Source organism: Eriocheir sinensis, chromosome 4 (genome assembly GCF_024679095.1).
Source record: "Eriocheir sinensis breed Jianghai 21 chromosome 4, ASM2467909v1, whole genome shotgun sequence".
Lineage (NCBI taxonomy): Eukaryota > Metazoa > Arthropoda > Malacostraca > Decapoda > Varunidae > Eriocheir > Eriocheir sinensis.
The window spans coordinates 23,868,999-23,891,978 of NC_066512.1; the positions used below are offsets into that span (position 1 = coordinate 23,868,999).

Consider the following 22,980-nt stretch of genomic DNA (forward strand, 5'->3'; position numbering starts at 1 on the left):
CACTCATCCACGCACCCACCCATCCACCCAGTCAGCCAGCCCCGCCCTCTCATTGGTGGAGCCCGGGGCGGATGACGTCACCCCCGGCCAATCAGCTCGCCCCGACGTCTAGGTAAAACCACCCCACAGCGCAGACTCGGCACCAGTTGTGGACAGACAGAAGGTGCTTGTGGATCGACGCCTCCCCTACACACACGTGACAAAATGAACCGTGCCACTAAGTCAGGAATTGCCGCCGAGGCCCAGTCTAAGGTAAGTCAGCGGGCACGGGGTGTTGGGCAGGGCAAGGAGAGGGCCGAGTCACAGGGTACGACAGATGCTGGTATTGATCTCGTCGCGCTAGCTAAGAACGAGAGGAGATGCGTAGCGACGTTGGCTGCCCTGCTGGTGATGATAGTGGTGGTGGTGGTGGTTCAGCCTTATCGTGGAAAGGTGTTAAGAGGCGATGATCGTGGTATTGGTAGCTGGTGGGAGATTAGCCGTTTTATGACCCCCACTTAGTTAACCCTTCGATACCCGCTGGATTAGATTAGAGTAATAGGACAGGATTTACATATTACCACAAAATTAGGCTGGTGGGAGATTGCTTAGCCGTTTAACCGCCGTTTTATGACCCCACTTAGTTAACCCTTCGATACCCGCTGGATTAGATTAGAGAAATAGGACAGGATTTACATATTACCACAAAATTAGGCTGGTGGGAGATTGCTTAGCCGTTTAACCGCCGTTTTATGACCCCACTTAGTTAACCCTTCGATACCCGCTGGATTAGAGAAAGAAGACAGGATTTAAATAGTTAACCCTTCGATACCCGCTAGATTAGAGACAGGATTTAAATATTACCACAAAATTAGGCTGGTGAGAGATTGCCTACCCGTTTTATGACCCCCACTTAGTTAACCCTTCGATACCCGCTAGATTAAATAAGAGAAAGAAGACAGGATTTAAAGATTACCACAAAATTAGGCTGGTGAGAGATTGCCTACCCGTTTTACGACCCCACTTATTTAACCCTTCTTCGATACCCGCTTGATTTAGATTACAGAATGAGGACAGGATTTATATATTATCACAAAATTAATCATAACGTAACCTATGGGAAAAAAATAATACTAACAATGCCACCTGTTTGATACCAGACTGCTTTAATCTGATATAAGGGAGAAAATAACTTAATGATAACGTAATACCGACACTACGTACAATTTCGTAAACACTTCGATAACCACTAGCTTACAGAAAAGACAATATTCATAACAAGAAATCCTGAGTGCTTTTAATTAACATAACCAGAGAGAGAGAGAGAGAGAGAGAGAGAGAGAGAGAGAGAGAGAGAGAGAGAGAGAGAGACCTATTTCCACTATAATATTAACATACCTTCACTTAAATACCAATCTAACACCAGTAAAACAAAGAGGAAGGATATTTCGGAGATAGTCAGAGAGAGAGACGAGGAGAGAAGTCCAGAATCATTACTTAAAGCCTATAAACGATGCAGTCCGAGATACCAAAGCATTCCCAGCGTTAGCATAGGTTAGTTAAAGGTCTCGTTACTACCTTATGATACCTGTGGAACGTACAGGTTGTTCGTTGCTGGGCTGTGATTGCTTTTATGACTCACTGGTACACGCACTCACTCCCTTTCACACTCCCTCTCACACCCCCTCCCACACCTTCGATTTTCCTTCCTTTGTGCTGACACGTTGATAAGGTGAGGTGAACGTATACGAGCTTTCCACGCACTAAAGCTATGAATCCCTGAACTTGAACGTAGCATTTATATCTTAAGGCGTAGTGAGATGTAAAGTTCGAAGCTACCTCCCTCACGTTCAAATTTTCTTTCTTTATATTTACACGGATAAGAAAGTGAGGTGAGCTTTCCACGCACTAAAACTATAAATCCATGAACTTGAACATAGCATTTATATCTTGAGGCTTAGTGAGATATAAAGTTCGAAGCTACCTCCATCACGCTCGATTTTTCTTTCTTTATAGTGACACGGATAAGAAAGTGAGGTGAGCTTTCCACGCACTAAAACTATAAATCCCTGAACTTGAGCATAGCATTTATATCTTGAGGCTTAGTGAGATATAAAGTTCGAAGCTACCTCCATCACGCTCGATTTTTCTTTCTTTATAGTGACACGGATAAGAAAGTGAAGTGAGCTTTCCACGCACTAAAACTATAAATCCATGAACTTTAACATAACATTTATATCTTGAGGCATAGTGAGATATGAAGTTCGAAGCTGCCTCCATCACGCTCGATTTTTCTTTCTTTATAGTGACACGGATAGGAAAGTGAGGTGAGCTTTCCACGCACTAAAACTATAAATCCATGAACTTGAACGTAGCATTTATATCTTAAGGCGTAGTGAGATGTAAAGTTCAAAGCTACCTCCATCACGCTCGATTTTTCTTTCTTTATTTTGACACGGATAGGAAAGTGAGGTGAGCTTTCCACGCACTAAAACAATAAATCCATGAACTTGAACATAGCATTTATATCTTGAGGCTTAGTGAGATATAAAGTTCGAAGCTGCCTCCATCACGCTCAAGTTTTCTCTATATTGACCCGCAGATAAGAAGGTGAGATGAACACATACCAGCTTTCCACGCACTAAAGCTGTAAATCCCTAAACCTTAAGTAAGGATTTATATATTTAACGCTCAGAGAAGGAATAAAATTTGCAGCTGTTGAGTGGATGCAGCAGCGATGTTCTAAGTAACGAGACTCCGATAGTAATGCAAGAATTGGGAGATAAAGAGTGATAAGGAAATAGTATCCGCGTTATCAGCACAGTCAGCCAGTCAGAGAGAGAGAGAGAGAGAGAGGAGGGAGGTGAAGTTGATAATGATTAGGTTCGTGTGTCAGAGAAACGTCAGGTGTGAAGCAACGAGTGTAGGTGTTGGTAACGATGGTGATGGTAATGGTGGCGGTGATGGTGATGATGATGGTGATGATGATGATAGTAATGGTAGTGGTAATGTGTGTGTGTGTGTGTGTGTGTGTGTGTGTGTGTGTGTGAAGGTAGTTATTAAAAAAAAGTCTTTAAAGAGTTAGAGAGAGGAGGGAGGAAAGGGTGGGTGGAGGAGAGGAAGAGGGAGGGAGGGAGGGAACAGGAAGAAGAAGGGGTGGGGGAAGAAAGGGAGGAAAGCAACCCAGGAAGAAGCAAGTTAGACCTGTTTAGAAGATTCCCTTAGATCACACGAGATCAACACACACACACACACACACACACACACACACACACACACACACACAGACCGTGGATCTGCGTACAGGTGTGTGTGTGTGTGTGTGTGTGTGTGTGTGTGTGTGTGTGTGTGTGTGTGTGTAGCTTAGCGCAGCACCGTGACCCAACTGGTTTATGCACACAGGTGTTCGTGGGGGGGGGGGGGGGTTAGGTAAGAGGTGAGAGGGGGGGTGAGGGAGGGAGAGAGAGAAGAGGGGGGAGGTGCCGGCCGGCCTCTCTCGCACCTCCCGGCACTCCCTCACCATTAGAGAGAGAGAGAGAGAGAGAGAGAGAGAGAGAGAGTATACATGCATGGAATAGTAATGATCCCACTGAGTCATTAGTTCCTATTATGTGATCTGCCTTGAAATATGTATGTCAGAGAGAGAGAGAGAGAGAGGGGAGCTTATTTACCTGATGCATTTTTAATCTTGGGAGTATTACGCTGTTTCGGGTCTGCCTGATGTGGCTCGACCATGCAACGAGGAGGAGGAGGAGGAATATGAGAAAGAAGAGGAGGAAGTGAATGGGAGAGGGGGAGGAGGAGAAAGGAGAAGGGAAGGAGGAGGAAGAGTAAAGAAGATGGCGGAAGGGGAGAAAGAAGTAAGAGAAGAAGGAGTAAGAAGTGGAGGAGGAGGAGAAAGAGGAAAAATAGAGGATTGGAAAGTGGATACAAGAAGAGGAGGAGGAAAGGGGAGGAGAATCAAGGAGAATAGAATTAGAATCGAGAAGAGGAGGAGATGGTGAAAGAAGAGGACAAAGAAGAGGAGGAAGGGAAGATGAATAGGATGGGCAGGGCAGGAGCAAGGGCGGAGCTTATCATGGTAATCACGAGATGAGATAAATAGCTCTACGTAATCTCTCTAATCTTTACCCTAATCCTCTCATTCCTGGCGCTGGCTTCCTTATATTTGCCGTTCGTTCTCTCCAATCCGTTACTTACTGTCTAATTAAGCTTACGTGTGCTCGGGATATCAGTGACAGCTTGATCTTGCTCTTAAACCCTTCGGAAAAACTTGATTAGCGTCCATTTGATTTTAATTTGATAATGATTCTTCACTTGTGTTGGTTTTAATATTCCATCTTTCTCTAAAATTGATAAACTTTTGATATTGGTGTTTATATTGAAATTTACTTGATCTTGCTCCTCTTTAACCTTTCAAAAAGACAATAATTTGCGTTCGTGTGATTTAAACCTGGTAATGACTTTGCTGGTGTTGGTTTTAATATTCCTTTTTGCTCTTAAATTGATAAACTCGATGTTGGTGATATATAGAAATTTACTTTTGTTCAGAAATACACACACACTAAACAGAATACGATTATACCTACACACTCTCAGTTTCAGGACTTGTATAATAGTTTAACGTATATATATTAAAAAAAAATCGTTGTAGTTGCCTTCTTTAGAAATTTCCCTCGCTTCAGAAATATATTAACGCTGAAGTGAATGCTTTTATACCGACACCTCTTCAGTTTCAGATCTTATATATAACAGTTTAAACCTTGACATCATCAGCTTCAGACATCTTAGAAAACAAATTAAACCTACGCATTCTCAGTTTCAGACGTCACAAAGAACAAATGAAACTCACACACCAGTTATTCTCAGTTTCATACGACTTAACGAACAAATGAAACCCACACATCAGTTATTCTCAGTTCCAGACGTCACAAAGAACAAATGAAACCCACACATCAGTTATTCTCAGCTTCATACGACTTAACGAACAAATGAAACCCACACATCAGTTATTCTCAGCTTCATACGACTTAACGAACAAATGAAACCCACACATCAGTTATTCTCAGCTTCATACGACTTAACGAACAAATGAAACCCACACATCAGTTATTCTCAGTTTCATACGTCTTAAAGAACAAATGAAACCCACACATCAGTTATTCTCAGTTTCAGACGACTTAACGAACAAATGAAACCCACACCAGTTATTCTCAGTTTCAGACGACTTAACGAACAAATGAAACCCACACATCAGTTATTCTCAGTTTCATACGACTTAACGAACAAATGAAACCCACACCGTTATTCTCAGCTTCATACGTCTTAAAGAACAAAATTAAACCTTCACATTCTCTGTTATTCTCATTTTCAGACTTAGAAAACAAATTAAACCTACACATTCTTAGTTATCTCAGGTTCAGACATCTTAGAAAACATATTAAACTTTCACATTCTCAGTTTCAGACATTTAAAAGAACAAATTAAAACCATCACATTCTCAGATATTCTCATTTTCAGACATCTTAGAAAACATATTAAACCTACACATTCTCAGTTTCAGACATCTCAAAGAACAAATTAAACCTACACATTCTCAGATATTCTCATTTTCAGACATCTTAGAAAACATTAAACAGAAAACATATTAAACATAAAACATATTAAACGTACACATTCTCAGTTTCAGACATTTTCAAGTAAGTAGTTCTCGCCTTTCGGTATTCCTGTCTTGAATTTGTTGCTGCTTTTAACACCTTCAAATGTTTTCCCCGGCGGTGTTAGTGTCCTTTTAGTTTTGCTCTCTTAACGTAAAGTCTTAATTCTCTCTCTCTCTCTCTCTCTCTCTCTCTCTCTCTCTCTCTCTCTCTCTCTCTCTCTCTCTCTCTCTCACGCACACACACAGTTGCCAATTCATTATCCTCTTGCCTCCGGGTTTAGGGTTAAGAAAAAAAAAACTGTTGGGGACGAGGAGTACGTTTTAAAGTGTGTTGCCATATTTTAAAAACTTGTGGAGGTTCTTTTATTTTGGTTCGGTTTTTTTTTTTCTCTCTCTTTTTACCTTTATTTTAGTTTGGGATTATTTTTTTCTTGGGTTATTTTGGTTTCTGGCATAGGGTTTACCTCCTGCTTGGTTTAAAAAAGTATGAATGAAAGTATGTGGCCAAACTTGTTCCACCTTGCCTTTATTTTTCCTTGTTTTTGCTGTACTCGAGTTTTCTGGGTTTCTGAATTCTTTGAACATGGCACTTTTTTTCTCATTCATACGCGTTGTTATAATGGACTTTTTTTTATTGTTAACGGGATACCTAAACTTGTTCCACCTTCCCTTTATTTTTCTTTGTTTTTCTTTTTTATTGTACTTCTATGTCCTGGTTTCTGAATTCATGGAACTTGGCAATCGATCTTTTTCTTCACATTCATACGCGTTTTCGTAATGGATTTTTTTTTTTTATATTAACTGGGTACTCTAACTTGCCCCACTTCCCGTTTTCTTTCATATATTTTTACCATTTTTACCAATTTTCCACTTTCTGAATTCATTGAACTTGGCATCTTTTTTATTGTCATTCATATGCGTTGCAAAGGAAAGTTTTTTTTATTGTTAACTAGGGTCGTTTCTTACCCTAACTGATGCCATTTATCTATTATTATTATTATTATTATTATTATTATTATTATTATTATTATTATTATTATATAGGAGTGATTGATGGGGCTTGTGTGATACGTCAAACTTAAGAAGGCGTTTAAGGCGGATAGTCTCTGTAATCTTTTGTTTATATTCTACCAACACGAACATCTTTACTATTAACTGTGGTGTCATTCTGCGTCTCTTTCCTTGCCTTGCTACGATATTTAACATACTAAAGTCATCTTGTATACTTATGTTTGGTACATACATCTACGTGAGACAAAGAAAGAGGCAGAGGGAGTTTATAGTTTCTACACCATTTATTTGTTTATTTATGGTACTTTTTCCATTCCTTTATTTAAAACTTGAGTCAACTTCTATATCTAAATCTTCGTGAGGCAAAGGAAGAGGTGGAGAGAGTTGCTACACCATTTATTTGTTTATTTGTGGTACTATTTCCATTCCTTTATCTAAAACTTGAGTCAACTTCTATATCTTCGTGAGGCAAAGGAAGAGGTGGAGAGAGTTGCTACACCATTTATTTGTTTATTTGTGGTACTATTTCCGTTCCTTTTATCTAAAACTTGAGTCAACTTCTATATCTTCGTGAGGCAAAGGAAGAGGTGGAGAGAGTTGCTACACCATTTATTTGTTTATTTGTGGTACTATTTCCGTTCCTTTTATCAACAACTTGAGTTCAGCTTGAGCCGTTCCTCCTCAGCGCGGTTCTTCACTATTAACTCGACCACCACCTGACTCTACTTGAGAACGTGTCGCGCCTCCTCCTCCCTGCCACTTGTTGCTTTATCGGACTCGTATCGCACCAACAAGTCCATTTTTTCTTCATTCATGCCGCGTAGCTTTCTTATTTTCTTGACAGGGTGCTGTTTTTTGATTGCCAAGTATAGGGAATCCACATTAAAACCACGAGTAGAGTAAGAAGAAAACTACGTAGGAAAAGTAATGGTATGGTGATGTTTTTATTTTGCACGAAGTTTTTCTTTTTTCCATTGCCAAGTCTAGTGAATTTTGGAACAAGGAAACATAAGTACAGTTGAAGGAAAACAAAGAATGAAGGGAGTGGGTGGTTTTTCTTCATTCATGTTGCGTATATATATTTTTTTCTTTTTTTTTTACCGTAAGAGCACGTATTTTTTTCTATATCTTTGTTGCATGTCTAGTTTTTTTTTATAGTGTCTTTGGCTTCTTGTCTCGTGTTTACAAATCTGGCGTTCATGTTACTTGTGCGTTTTTTTTATTTATTTACGTTTTTGTTTTATTGTATTTCATTTATTTACTTTATTTTTTGTTCCTCTGCGTCGGTTTGTCTGCGTCTGTGCGTCGGTGTTTGCGTCGTTTCATCCTCGTCTTTTCCTCTTCGTTTTTCTCCTCGTCTTCTCTTCGTTTTTCTCCTCTTAGTTTTTCTCCTCGTCTTCTCCTCTTCATTTTTCTCCGTCTTCTCCTCTTCGTTTTTCTCCTCGTCTTTTCCTCTACGTCTGTTTCCTCTGCGTCAATGCGTCGGTTTCTCTGCGTCTGTTTTCCTTCCGTTAGTTACTATGTGTCGTTTCCTCTGCGTCCCTTCCCCCCGCGTCAGTACATCGGCATTCCTGTAGCAGACGCACCTTCAGACGCCATGCTGGGGCTCATGTGGGGATGGGCGGTCCGGGGCGCTGGGGCCGAGATGACCTCTGGGGCGGGCGCCTGCCTAGCTCTCTGTTGCTACGTGAGACCGCTCCCCGACGCCTCCCGCTCCTCCTCCACCTCCACAAATCTTCGAAAGGGTTCTTGACTCACCTTGAAGGGACCCCAAGCATCCGTGATTCCTGGCACGCGTCCCGAATAATAAAGAGAGAAGGATCGTGGCTGCTGCGGCCTCTTGTTGCCTTGTTAGTTTTGTTGTTATTGAAGCTTAAAAAGTCTGTTCGCGTTGGAATGAATGCAAGTGTTTGAGAAAAGAATCGTTATTGAACTTAGGTGTTACTTAAAGAGAAGGATTGTGGTTGCTGAGGATTCTTGCTTCGTTAGTTTTGTTAAATGTTAGGGTTGTTCTCGTTGAAGTGGATTTGGGTGTATTTAAAGAGGAAATGATCGTTGAAATGAATTTAGGTGTAACTTAAAGAGAGAAAGGATCGTGACTTGATGACTTGCTTCGTTGCTTATGTTGTTAAAATTTAAAGGTACGTTGTTGTCGTTGAAGTGGATTTGGGTGTTATTTAAAGAGAAAATGATCGTTGAAATGAATTTGGGTGTTATTTAAAGAGAAAATGATCGTTGAAATGAATTTGGGTGTTATGGAAAGAGAAAATAATCGTTGAAATGAATTTAGGGGTTACTTAAAGAGAGAAAGGATCGTGGCTTGATGACTTAGTTGGTTTTGTTGTTGGTAAAGCTAAAGTTTGTTCTCGTTAAAGTGGATTTGGGTGACACCTAAAGACAAAAGGATCGTTGAAATGAATTTGGGTGTTACTTAAAGAGAAAAGGGTTGTGGTTTCTGAGAATTATTTCAGTGTTTTTGTTGTTATTTAAAGTTTGTTACTAAATATAAAGATGCGAGACAGGAAGCGGAAGCGGCGTGGCGTCCATTGAGTCGGTCAACAAGATAAGTGAGCACAACAGATGCTCGACCACACAGCCATTACGGAACGAATATAAAAAGAACGTGACGAGTCTTAAGCATTCATCTCCACACAATGGCCTCACGCAACTCACGGACGGAATGATGATAAGAGCGGTTTTATCAGACGCATTTCACCTTTTACAGCAGCTATTTTAAAGACCAAAAAGGAGATTAATCGTGTTCTAATGAGTGTTGTTTTAGGTCCATGGTACAGGAGGGTCGAACTACCACCAGGGTCATAAAACTACCCCTGGAAATGACCACCACAACTCCTACGAAAGCCTCAAATGTGTGTGCTTGGGCGCTGGAATATCTTAGACTATATAACACTACGGGCCATATTCTTAAACATTTCTACCTAGCACACATTAACCAGGCTTTCCTAAGAGTTGTGGGTATTTCCATGGGTAGTTTTATGAACATGGTGGTAGCTTGACAAGGCTTCTGTGCCATGAACGGGAACAAACACTTACGAGAACCCGAGTGATGTGTTGCACCTTTGAAAATAGTTGATATGTGAGGTGGAAGCGTCTAAGAATACCGACCTATGAGGTATTCTGACTCATCAATGTGTCCAGCCAACGCACTGAGCACCGTTGCCATACTAAAGGTCGGCTCAATTATTCATGTTCGGCCCGCGAGTAAAATATTTTATGAGGTATTCTGACTTACCAATGTGTCCAGCCAACGCAGTAAGCACCGTTGCCATACTAAAGGTCGGCTCAATTATTCATGTTCGGCCCGCGAGTAAAATATTTTATGAGGTATTCTGACTTACCAGTGTGTCCAGCCAACGCAGTAAGCACCGTTGCCATACTAAAGGTCGGCTCAAATATTCATGGAAGTAGTTGATATGTGAGATGGAAGCGTCTAAGAATACCGATCTATGAGGTATTCTGACTTATCAATGTGTCCAGCCAACGCACTGAGCACCGTTGCCATACTAAAGGTCGGCTCAAGTATTCATGTTCGGCCCGCGAGTAAAATATTTTATGAGGTATTCTGACTTATCAATGTGTCCAGCCAACGCACTGAGCACCGTTGCCATACTAAAGGTCAGCTCAAGTATTCATGTTCAGCCCGCGAGTAAAATATTTCATGAGGTATTCTGACTTATCAATGTGTCCAGCCAACGCACTGAGCACCGTTGCCATACTAAAGGTCAGCTCAAGTATTCATGTTCAGCCCGCGAGTAAAATATTTCATGAGGTATTCTGACTTATCAATGTGTCCAGCCAACGCACTGAGCACCGTTGCCACACTAAAGGTCGGCTCAAGTATTCATGTTCGGCCCGCGAGTAAAATATTTTATGAGGTATTCTGACTTATCAATGTGTCCAGCCAACGCACTGAGCACCGTTGCCATACTAAAGGTCTGCTCAAATATTCATGGAAGTAGTTGATATGTGAGATGGAAGCGTCTAAGAATACCGATCTATGCGGTATTCTGACTTATCAATGTGTCCAGCCAACGCACTGAGCACCGTTGCCACACTAAAGGTCGGCTCAAGTATTCATGCTCAGCCCACGAGTAATATTTCACGCCGCGGTGGGCTCGGCGGCGGCGGCGACGGCGGGGTTGTTGACTTGCAGGGCGCGCGGTTGTCGGCGTGACGTCACCGCCAGGCTGATAGCTGTATCGAGTTTTACAGCTCCTCCACCCGGATGCCTCCCCTGCCGAGGATCTACCTGACCTGATAACGGCTCCATACGGGCTTGAGTAACTCTGAACAGGTGGCTGGCAGACAGGATGCAATGTTGTAATGTTTGTGAGAGGGATGGAGGTGTGAGTTGCCATATACCACCCAAAGAGACTGGAATCCCTAATACCCAGCCTGGCGACATTCCACAAGATTATAGTGATTCAGTAAAGGTCACAGACAGGTCACAGACGAAGAAACTGGTGTTAGCTGGAAAAAGGATTAACAAATGTAAATGAATGACTATCCTACCCACTCCTGACATTCTATTAAGAGCAACACAGTAGTTCAGAAATGGTCCAAAATAAAAAAGGAAGTATTGTACTGATAAAGAAAGAAATAATAAACAAATACATAACCGAGAGAGAGAATATGGGGGTCAAAAGAAAGTCTCCGGAAGTGTCAAGCCACGTTCTAGAATTCATCGACTCCCTACTTTTACTGAATAATTACTTTTTACTGTTTAGACACAAATATTATAATCTATTTAAAGGATTTACGAGGTTTCATTAATAGATTCGGCTTAAGAAAAGTATGTAAAAAAGAAAAATATGATAGTCTATGATAAGTTACCCTAAATAGTTAAACATTCGACTTCTTTTTATATCATTTTATTTACGTATTTGCTTTTCCTCTCTGTCCAGGTTGACGCCAAGTACAACGAGGAGCATGCCGCCGAGTGCCTCCGCTGGATCGCCGAAATTACCGGCAAGGACGTCGACCCCAGCGGCGCCCAGGACAACTTCTACGAGCAGCTCAAGAACGGCGTCCTCCTCTGCGAGTGAGTGCTGGTGGAGAGAGAGAGAGAGAGAGAGAGAGAGAGAGAGAGAGAATATTAGGCTTATGTGAGTGGGTGTAATTCAGATTCCTAGATGTTTTTACCTTGACATATGAATTCAGTCTTGTTACAGTTTTAATTTAATAGTGAAGGAGTAGGGATCTAGGTAAATAAAAGACAGTAGAAGTAAGAAAAGAATAAAAGTAATAAAGAGAAAAGATAGAATTTAAACTAAGAAAATAGGCTTAAAAGTAAATAAAAGACAGTATATATAAGTAAAGAGAAAGTAATAATAGAAACTTGAAGAAATAGGGATGTAAATAAACAAGACAGTAATAAGCCTCTAAATAAAAATAAAAGAAGTAGAAATTGAACGTGAAAAACTGACCGTAATTGAATAAAACAGTAAAAAAAAAATAATAATAAAGTTCCCACACGTCCTTCCCAAACAAAAAAAAACACACATTCCTACTCTAATAATTCTCCACACATATAACAAACAGAAACAAAAAAAATCTATTCATGAGAACCAAAAAACTTGCCAGAGTGAGTGACTAGGAATGGGCCAGACGAGACCAGCTGGCTTTGATACTGCAGCCATATGTTGCATCTCAAGGCTTTATACTTAACCACCGTGATGCTTGGGAAGGCACGGAGGACCACTTAACTTATTAGTGTGGAGAAAGAGAAAGAGAGAGAGGAGGAGGGGGAGGGTACATGAAAGAAGGAGATGCAGATGGGAAAGGAGTGAGGTAGGTAGGAAGGAGGGAGGGAGAGAGAGGGTAGGCTATATACTCAATGAAATGCATATAGAAGTAAGGGAGGGAGGGAGGAAAGAAGGAAGGGAGAGGGTATACAGAGAGGGAGGTGGAGATGGGAAGGGAATGGAGAAGGAAGGAGGGAGGGAGAGAGAGGGTAGGCTATACTCACAATCAAATGCATATAGAAGTAAGGGAGGGAAGGAGGAAAGAAGGAAGGGAGAGGGTATACAGAGAGGGAGGTGGAGATGGGAAGGGAGAGAGAGGGTAGGCTATACTCACAATCAAATGCATATAGAAGTAAGGGAGGAAAGAAGGAAGGGAGAGGGTATACAGAGAGGGAGGTGGAGATGGGAAGGGCAGAGAGGGAAAGTTAACTGAGGGAAAGGAGGGAGAATCAAGGTCCACAGCTGCTTCTATATATGCCAAACCAACTCCATATTTTATTCCCCTCCATCTTGCATTCACATCTCCCTCCCTTCCCCTCGTCCTTATATAGCCGTCTTTCTCGTCCTTATAGGGTAGCGCGGCCCTCTGTAAGTCCCCTTTATAGCCAGGTGTGTCTAATCTGCCTCCATATCAGCCAGGTGTAGGTAGCCAGTGTGTCAGCCATAACTTTATCTGCCTCCGTTAAAAAGACATGTTTCTGCTTTATTTATTTTTTCCATCTTTCTCTTGGTGCAGTTTATGGCCATGTACATTCCAGTTTGCTTAAAGATAGATTTTTATTAAAGAATCAGTATTGGGTCTTATCACAGCTCCTCCACCTCTTTGTCACCCCCTCCTCCTCCTCCTCCTCCTCCTTCTCCTCTTACCTCCTCTCTTCCTCAATCCCCTTCTCAGACTCATCTTCATTCCTCTTACCTCCTCTCTTCCTCTCTATCCCCCACCAGATTCCTCTTTATTCCTCTTCCCTCCTCTCTCCCTCTTGCAAACACCATCACAGTTTCCCTCCTTAATCCTCATCCCTCATTTCTCCTCCTTATGTAGTCAATTCTTGTCTTCCCCATAGATCTTCACCCATCCTCAACTCCTCCTCGTTCCTCCTCCTCATGTAAAACCTCCGTCTAAGCTCCCTTTCTCATCCCTCATTTCTCCTTCTTATGTAGTCAAATCTTTGTCTCCCCCATAGAGCTTCCTTTTTCCTACCCTCTTCCTCAACTCCTCCTCGTTCCTCCTCCTCATGTAAAACCTCCGTCTAAGCCCCCTTCCTCACACTGGTCTTCCTCCACAGGGTCATCAACGCGCTGAAGCCAGGACAGATTAAGAAGATCCAGACCTCCAGCATGGCCTTCAAGTGCATGGAGAACATCAACAACTTCGTGGACGGGGCCAAGGCGTGCGGCGTGCCCTCCCAGGAGACTTTCCAGACTGTTGACCTGTGGGAGAGGCAGAACCTCAACTCTGTGGTCATCTGCATCCAGTCCCTCGGCAGGAAGGTAAGGGCTTGAAGGAGGTGGGGGTTAAGGTTTTGTTTATGCACCTTCCCTGTCTCTATGTTCTTTCCTATGGTATGGAAGGGCAGTTGGTGAGACATGGAAGGGTGACTAAACAGAATCTTAACTGAAATAGGTTTAAAGTTAATGATTTCTCTTTTTGGCCACTCTGTTTAGGAGCAGTAAGTAGCATTTTTTTTATTTATTTATTTATTTATTTATTTATTTATTTTTTTTTTTTTTTATGCCTTGCACTGTCTCCTCTGCTGTGAAAAAAAATACATATCATTAAACAGCAAATCTTCACTCTTAAGTATTCTCAAAATCAGAATGTCATATTGCATGTGCTCCTCTACCCATAATACTTAATTTAGATGTTCTGTTGAATATAAACAACTTCCTGATGGCAGCACATTGAAAAAAAAAAAAAGCAAGCAGGGTGAACCTTTATTTCCAACAAAGTATAAAATTAAGTATGCCAAGAGCAACATGCATATGATGGCCAAAAAAATAAATAAATAAATAAAAAATACACGCACCGAGGAGTGTCACAGTTTTCATGACGGCCGGCAGCTGCTCAAGGTTTGCTGTGTCACCTTTGTCACCCCAGCCTGGAGTGTCAAGCAGCTTTCACTCGGCACATTAATAGCAAGCAGCAGCATTATGGTCACTGTGCGCCAGGTCAAGGCAGGCTGGGTGCAGGGGGAGGGGGGAGGGAGGGCTGCCTGCTCTGGGACCATATTCTCAAATGCTTCTAAGCCTACACACCCATATTTGACAAGGCTTCCGTAAGGGCTGTGAATATTTCCAGGGGTAGCTTTATGACTCGAGGGGTAGTTTGACCATTCCCCTGCACTGTAAGCCTGAAAAACACTGATAAGAACCTAACTCATCTCCTCTGTGGCGTTTATAAAGAGTTGATGTTAAGAGGTGAAAGCATCTGAGAATACCAACCCTGGATGACTACCTCGTTCTTTCCAGAGCTGTAAACTATCTGACCTTGCTCTTGTCACATTAAATAGTACCCAAGTAAATGCCAAAGATATCCAAAGCCTAGTACGTATACCCATGCCATTTTCTCATATATTAAAGGGACATAGTAGTGTACAAACATGTCTTAGTGTGCCAGTATTACTCCAGCTGTTGAATAGATTTGTAAAGTTAAAACAAACAACACCAAAGGAAAAGGGGAATGAAGAAGGGGTGCTGTGATAAAAAGTGTTGCTTGCAGGAGGAGGAAGAGGAGGAGGAGGAAGGGCTATAAGTAAGAGAAGACTGTCTATAGGACTATCAACTTCAAGAGGGCTGGATGCAGTAGGAAAAAAAGTCTCCCATCACTAGTGCTCAGAGAAGGGTCGTCTAATGTTGAGTTCTTTAAAATTCATCGCAATCATATTCTAACCTCAAAATATAGACAAAGAAATGCGTGTGATAGAGTAATCAGTGCAGCTACAATTGTTACGAGGAAACACAATAGAAGTGTATTATGAATTAGCGGGCTTTTTTGTTGACTTTTATTTTGTGCCCTTGAGCGGTCTCCCTTGCTGTAAAAATAAATAAATAAATAAATAAGAATGATGAGTGCTCAGGTCTAAGCAAGGAGTAAGATGATAGTTTCAGTGCCCTTTGATCAGTGTGCCGCCCTTACTGAGGCTTCACACACCCCTTGTAGATAATCATTGGGAGACACTCGTGCATATGAGTCACAGCAGCGCCCAGTGACTTCCTGCTGATATTCTTCTATCTTATCATGCCAAGTCAGAGATTAACTTGACGCTGACATTCATTATAATTATGTTTCTCTCTCTCTCTCTCTCTCTCTCTCTCTCTCTCTCTCTCTCTCTCTCTCTCTCTCTCTCTCTCTCTCTCTCTCTCTCTCTCTCTCTCTCTCTCTCTCTCTCTCTCTCTCTCTCTCTCTCTCTCTCTCTCTCTCTCTCTCTCTCTCTCTCTCTCTCTCTCTCTCTCTCTCTCTCTCTCTCTCTCTCTCTCTCTCTCTCTCTCTCTCTCTCTCTCTCTCTCTCTCTCTCTCTCTCTCTCTCTCTCTCTCTCTCTCTCTCTCTCTCTCTCTCTCTCTCTCTCTCTCTCTCTCTCTCTCTCTCTCTCTCTCTCTCTCTCTCTCTCTCTCTCTCTCTCTCTCTCTCTCTCTCTCTCTCTCTCTCTCTCTCTCTCTCTCTCTCTCTCTCTCTCTCTCTCTCTCTCTCTCTCTCTCTCTCTCTCTCTCTCTCTCTCTCTCTCTCTCTCTCTCTCTCTCTCTCACACACACACACACACACACACACACACACACACACACACACACACAACATTTTGAAGCTATTGATTAATGTAGAATCACTTAGGTTTAAGGACAGACCACCTAGTCTGGACCATGGGGTCTGTGTGGTCTGATTTTTTATGTAAATCTATGTAAATCCTTGGCTCACCACAATGTTCCGCCACCACAGGGTAGCCAGTTCGGAAAGGCTTCCATCGGGCCCAAGGAGTCTGAGAAGAATGTCCGCCAGTTCACCGAGGAGCAGCTGAACGCCTCCAACACTGTCATCAGCTTGCAGTATGGCTCCAACAAGGGCGCCAACCAAGCAGGGATGTCCTTCGGCAACACGCGCCACATGTAGGCTGCACAGCGGACCGACACGAAAACTCTCTCATGATGCACCTCAAGAAACTGGGAAAAGAAATGGGTGGGGATCAAAAAATCATATGCTGGGATTTAAAAAATTCGCACCAAGTGCATTCCCTGGGGTCATGTTGGTGTACAGTATCATCATAGTTTATTTTTCAGGAATTACAGTTGATGAATTGAAGGATTATTCAACAGAGTTGGTTGTTTAGTCAAGGAAGGCTCAGCGTGTAAGCAGACAGCAGTGGCCTGGCCCTCCCTGACACCCCATAGTGATGAGAAGGTGTGTGTGCACCTCCCTCAAGCCCTACGAGGGTGGAAGAAGGAGCACAGGTCCTGCTGGCTGTCGGCTGGGCTGCCCACGACAATAATAGGGTTTATCTGCTGTTATACTTGATGTGTAAGGAGAGCGATAGTTTTCTACGAAAGTATTCTAAGATTTTTTTCCATTTGAAACTTTAGAAAAGTACAATTCAAAGTGCATATATAGTATATATTATAAAAAAAGTATTTAATCTTAACTTATGTGAAACTTATGTGAAAAAAAAGTTGCGTTCAAAGGCTGGTTGGTCATGCTTTCACAGACCTGGATCATTCTTACACTGCTCAACTTGTGAAGTGAATGCTGTGTTGCACTTCTCCTCTTGTCCATTCCTCATGCTTCTAACCATTCCTTCTTTTGCTGTCACATTCCAAGTCTTATGAACTTTTCTTTTCAAAAAAATAAAGTAGAAAGAGTCTTTGTATTTCATTTCCATCTGACCTGCCTCTAGTGTGTGTCTGGAGGAAGGAAGTTGTGTACAAATAGTAAGTTTTGTTTACTGATCAAAAGGGATAAACAAAGATAAGTCTATGCAGGATTATTTTCAGACGGTACACGAGTAACACACTGAAAAGAAGTTGAAGTAAGGAGTCATGGTGCTTCCTACACATGTATTACTAGTTGTATAATCACATTCTGCCCTGCCTGGGGGTTGGGATGGCATGTTCCTCCCTTCTTCCTTGTTTACTTGCAACAATAAACTATCAATCAATCAATAGTAGCTAGAATAAATCACGTAAAGAGAACGCAGACTATCGGCTGTAATGTTTGGGGGAAATAATTATGGATATTCTGTATCTAGTATTGCAACTAAAAGACTGAAATTTAGCAGGTTGACGAACCATATTCAGGTCTGAGTAATTTATAAGCTCAGTGGTAGGAAATTTCAATCTTCAATATTGTATAAAGATGCAGCGGAAGTATGTATGACTAAACGTGTCATCTACTTCGTTGGTCGTTAATTGAGAGTATTATGTTAATAGAAATGCTTAGAAGAAGGATCATCAGGAGAGTGAAGAACTATATATGTGTGTGTGTGTGTGTCACATAATGAAGGATCCTTTGGTGCATTTGCCTCCTCGGATGGAAGAAAATTGAAGTTACACAAGAGGTACAAGAAATTAAAGAGGAAAGGTATTTGTTTTCTAGATGCTAATCCTGCCTCCCTTTCCCTTGTGTGGCACAACATTATCATGTAAGGTTAGCAAACACCCAAGAGGCTGGTGTTATGAAATAAAAATTGTAAGCTCAAAATACTAAATGGTAAAGAGAATTTTTTGGATATCTTGCATGTGGTCATGAATCTTGAGATGTCCAAAGCTAAAACATATAATGAATTTTCTCAGTGGAAATGTGTTTAGTTGGTAATGGTTGATTTGTACAGAATATTCCAGGAGAGTAAGGTCTCCTGGGTATGGAACTTGAAATGAATGTAACACACTTATCAAATAGATGAAGCCTTTATCTAGATTTTTCGAATTAAGTTACTCGTGTGTTACAATAATCATACATTACCCATATTGTTAGGGAATACGTGCTTCTTCAACAAATATTAATGATTGAAAATGCTAGTCTCTGCATTAGTTACAGATCTTAGTGTTTGTGACTAAATGAGTTGATGAATAAGTAATAAGTTGATGTGATGAGAAGGGTAGACTTAGACAATTCTGGTTTTAAAGAGAGAGTCCTGCCTGGGGGTTGGGATGGCATGTTCCTCCCTTCTCCCTTGTTGTTTACCTGCAACAATAAACTATCAATCAATCAATCAATCAGAAGTGCGGCTGAATGAAGAAAGCAAGGGAAGTATCATAATTCCAAGTTCAGAGAGGTAAAAGGCATGCCATGAGAGAAGTAACGTTGTATGGTGACCTAGGGCTGAGAAGGTTAATGAAAGTGATATAGAGGGCACTATATAGCTTGACAAATTAATAAACCAAACAACTCAGCGTAGCTATATCTAATCTCTGTGTAGGTAGTAGTTATGATATGACTGTATGCCAATGGGAGTTACTTCACATATTACTGTTTTATTCATTGATTGCGCATGCACTATAAATGCGCGTGGCCTCGGTGCTCATCTCCATAGCATTAACCCTTTACCTATATGTGTGTTGTTTTTTGTGCTGCTTGTAGTGCCGATAAGCTTAAATTTTTCTGAAGGGCCTCTTGAACGCCCTCAGCCCGTTATGGTGTAGGCGAATTTTATTTACAGTGACTGCCGTGATGTATGACTTGTTTGGCCCATGCTGCTCCAATTGAACAACAACAAAAACAGTCGTTGAGGTTAAGGTTGATTGAAGATCCGGGTAGCATGTGGGTAATCTTCCTCCACTCGGTATTGACTTGAAAAATCAGCGTGTTAATGTGGTCTCGAACCAAGGTCAACGGGCTCACCATGCTGACCACTCGGTTGCTACCTTTTTGAACTTATCTGTCTCTTTTAGGCTATCACTTGGATAACATAGATTTTTGGCTGCTGCTGGCCCGAGGAGACTATAGTATATCATTATCCTATAAAAAAAATCGTCTGGTTTTGTTGCCCCGTTCCTCCGGCGGACACCTCAGTAAACAAACAGACGATGGACGAGGGACGGCCGTGCGCCTCGCCTTCCTTATTTTAGTGGGCCGTGAGAGTTAGAGAGGGGCCATGTGCCGTGAATTTAAAGCGCTATAGAAAGTAAATGTCGGGAGAGAAGCAGCGTGAGGAGTGGGAGGAGTGATGGAGCGCGAGGAGTAGTGTTCCAGGACTAGTGAAAACAGGTGAGCGAGGACGTGATGATGACTTGATGGACTTTCTCTCTCTCTCTCTCTCTCTCTCTCTCTCTCTCTCTCTCTCTCTCTCTCTCTCTCTCTCTCTCTCTCTCTCTCCGGTTCGGTTGTATAGCCTTTGGTAAATATGGAGATTCACTACGCGCCTCCAATATTGCCCCCACGAGAGTAATAACCTTTCCAAGGTCTCACATACTGTTGTACTTCTCTAGTTTTACTGGCACGTAAAATATGTGGGGGGGGGTCCATGGGGGCAAAGCCACCCCCATTAGAAGTTAGGTTATGTAAAGTTCGGTTGGAGTAGTTTAAATATGCTCCCCCACCCATAAACCCTGATTTCTCACGGGTCCCCCAAGATTGCTAGGCTATGGAGATTAGGCCTTTTTCTTTATTTATAAGTACATGTGCCTTCATATTATGGTTGAGGGACATGTATTTCGTCCCATAACTATAATATGGAGGTGTAATATTGTATTTTGGAGGTGCAGAGTCAATCTCCACAATTACCTATCCTTTTCCTTCCTTCTGGACTTGAGTCTTTGATTTTTAGTATCCTAACAGTTGGGGTTCATTCCCTCTTTTAACCACATTTATTGGAAACAGATACAAAGAAAAATTAATAGTGCGACAAGGTATACCAAGATAATGTTAAAGTCTGCCGTGCAGTGGATGTGAAACTTGATAAATACCAAAGTTAGTGTTTAAGTGTTCATTCACTGTGTAGGGAACAGACTTCCCTCAACTGTATTTTCAAGAGCACAGGGTCATGACACTTGTTGAACCAAATTTGATCATCTCTTTGCACCTTCCCCAATTCCCTTTACAAGCATAAGATTTTTGTAGTTTTTTATAATATTTGTTTGGCTTTGGTCTGTATCCTTCATCATTAAAAAAAGGATAGTGGAAGAAATAACAACAGCACCACCACTTGTGTGTTAGGGAGGGAAGGGCAGTGAACAGTAGTTCCTAAACCTTGGGCGTGGGTATTGTACAGACTATAGTCTATCTTTTGTATCGAGGCAAAAAGCACTTGCCCAGAAATGTACCCTTTTCCTTGGAAAGCTGCTGCTAGCTGTCTAAATAGTATTTTTGTATATGAAAGAAATACTAGGTAATGTGAATCAAAGCTTATTTATTCACTCAAGTTTCTCCTTCTGGTATATATATATATATATATATATATATATATATATATATATATATATATATATATATATATATATATATATATATATATATATATATATATATATATATATATCATCATCATTTCGTTTAACATTCATTTTTACTCTTCCTGAGCGTTTGGATGCTTTATGGCTCTCCTCCATTCTACTCTGCCTTCTGCCCAATGCTCATCCAATCCCATCAATGCCAAGTCTTCCTGTATACACCTTCTCCATGTTTTCCTATTGTGTATCTTCCTTTCCAGTCTTCTGGTATCTCTCCCTTTTCTAATGCATCATTTAACACCCTTGTCAATTCCACCATTCCTTCCTTTCCTGCTGCTTTTATTAAATCTACTTTTAGCCCTGTAGGTCCTGCTGCTCTACCATTTTTAATTTCCTTTAGTGCTTCTTTTACTTCCTCATACATAATTTTTTCCTGTGGGCCTTCTACTTTTTCAGTTTCATTGATCATATATATATTCATTTTCCTCATTTAACAGTTCACTGAAATATTTACTTCATCTTTCCAATATCTTTTCTTTTTCCACCATAATGTTCCCTCCTTCATCTTTTACAAACATTGCCCCAACTACACCTGCTTTCTCTCTCTTTTCATTTGTTTTGCAATTTTGAACATATTTTTTTTTTTTAAATTTCTCCCTTCTCTCTCCTTCACCCACTCTTTGATTGCTTTCATCTTTGCCTTCACTATCTTTTTCTTGCCTTTTTCTTCTTTTCTTTAAACACCTCTCTATCTTCCTCCTCCTTTGTCTTCTGCACAAAAAAACATATTTATCTACTAAAATTACTCAAAATAAAGCATGAGTGGTAGTGAGTGGCTGTGAATGTACATTGTATGTATGTTGTAGCAGTAGGCCAGTCTGTAAAGTGATTCTGTAGCTCTTAATATATACATCAGATAAAACTATACAATAATAATATTTTTCCTCATCTGTAATTATGAAGCTGATGAATATATAATGATAATCATGGACACCATTTTTCAATCAGCATTAAAATATGTGAAAAAATATCTTAGTATCATGCATCTGAACTCATGCCTGTGTTGCTGACTTGGGTGACTGATGTTTACAAATCGAGACTTACATTACTTCATAATCACTTTACTTGTTTTCCTTTTTAATTGACATGGCATATATCAGAAGGAAAAAGTTAAGTTCGTATCTAAATAGGTGTTGGTTCACATTACCTGGTAACTGTTTTAAACAAAATGTCATTCGGACATCATATATTCACCCAGTCAATTAGCATCAAACTTTCCGAGAAAAAAGAGCACCTCTTTGGGAAGTGCATTTTCATTTCAAAAAGGGAATAGACTATAAGCAGAGGCTGGAGCATCATCATGTATGTAGACAGACATTATGACCTTCTGTCCTTGCCTGTGTTGTGGATCCCAGCCACTCCAGGGGGTGAAAAACACATCACAGGGTTACCATGGAGACCTGCCGCCCATGGCCCCGCCCACTGTGGTAATCACAGCCATGGGGCGAGGGGTGATGCTGCTTCCCGTCTGCAGATTGGTGTCACTTCCTGGTCTGTAAAGGCTTTGTAATTGCCTCTCTGAGCAAAGTGTGTCCCTTTGCTATTTTATAAATATCATAAAACTTTGTTTTCTCTTTTTTGTTTTTAATTTTCTTCTTTTTCTTCTTCTTCTTATTATTATTATTATTATTATTATTATTATTATTATTATTATTATTATTATTATTATTACCATTATAATTATTATTATTATTGGTAGTAGTAGTAGTAGTGTTATTGATATTATTATTATTATTATTATTATTATTATTATTATTATTATTATTAGTAGTAGTAGTAGTAGTAGTAGTAGTATAGTAGTAGTAGTATATTAGTAGTTTTATTAATATTATTTAATATTTTTATTATTATTGTTATTTTTTTTATTATTATTATTATTATTATTATTATTATTATTATTATTATTATTATTATTATTATTATTATTATTATTATTATTACCATTACCATTATTTTTTGCTGTTATTATTATTATTATCATTATTATTATTATTGTTGTTATTATTATTATTATTATTATCATCATCATCATCATCATCATCATCATCATCATCATCACAATCATCGTCATCATCATCACAATCATCGTCATCATCATCACTATTTGTCTGCTACACACTATCTTTCTCCACCAC

General features: G+C 40.5%; 2 protein-coding genes and 1 long non-coding RNA gene across 3 annotated transcripts in view; 2 read left to right on the forward strand and 1 right to left on the reverse strand.

Annotated features, from left to right (window-relative positions):
• The first annotated feature begins 87 nt into the window (after window positions 1–87).
• On the forward strand, window positions 88–17,261 carry LOC126980492 (myophilin-like). The gene is made up of 4 exons (XM_050830453.1): window positions 88–252; window positions 11,575–11,711; window positions 13,701–13,905; window positions 16,347–17,261. The coding sequence occupies exons 1-4, from the start codon at window positions 205–207 to the stop codon at window positions 16,515–16,517; spliced, it is 561 nt and encodes a 186-aa protein (XP_050686410.1). The 5' UTR covers window positions 88–204; the 3' UTR covers window positions 16,518–17,261.
• On the reverse strand, window positions 13,248–13,763 carry LOC126980510 (uncharacterized). The gene is made up of 2 exons (XR_007733277.1): window positions 13,659–13,763; window positions 13,248–13,527 (listed from the first exon to the last, which is right to left on the reverse strand). It is a non-coding gene; the product is annotated as an uncharacterized LOC126980510 (long non-coding RNA).
• A 2,146-nt stretch (window positions 17,262–19,407) lies between the features above and the next one.
• The window catches only part of LOC126980477 (cytochrome b5 reductase 4-like), a 29,869-nt gene continuing 26,296 nt past the window's right edge, over window positions 19,408–22,980 (forward strand). The window contains exon 1 of the mRNA XM_050830443.1: window positions 19,408–19,604. The gene's annotated coding sequence lies outside the window, so the exon portion shown is untranslated. The remainder of the gene's footprint in view (window positions 19,605–22,980) is intronic.

What these genes read in the sequence shown, in the direction of transcription:
- LOC126980492 (XM_050830453.1), top strand. Translation starts at nt 205, where the DNA reads ATGAACCGTGCCACTAAGTCAGGAATTGCCGCCGAGGCCCAGTCTAAG. An exon ending in CCGCCGAGGCCCAGTCTAAG is followed by an intron (nt 253 to 11,574) that starts GTAAGTCAGCGG and finishes CTCTCTGTCCAG; the next exon opens with GTTGACGCCAAGTACAACGA. An exon ending in AACGGCGTCCTCCTCTGCGA is followed by an intron (nt 11,712 to 13,700) that starts GTGAGTGCTGGT and finishes CTTCCTCCACAG; the next exon opens with GGTCATCAACGCGCTGAAGC.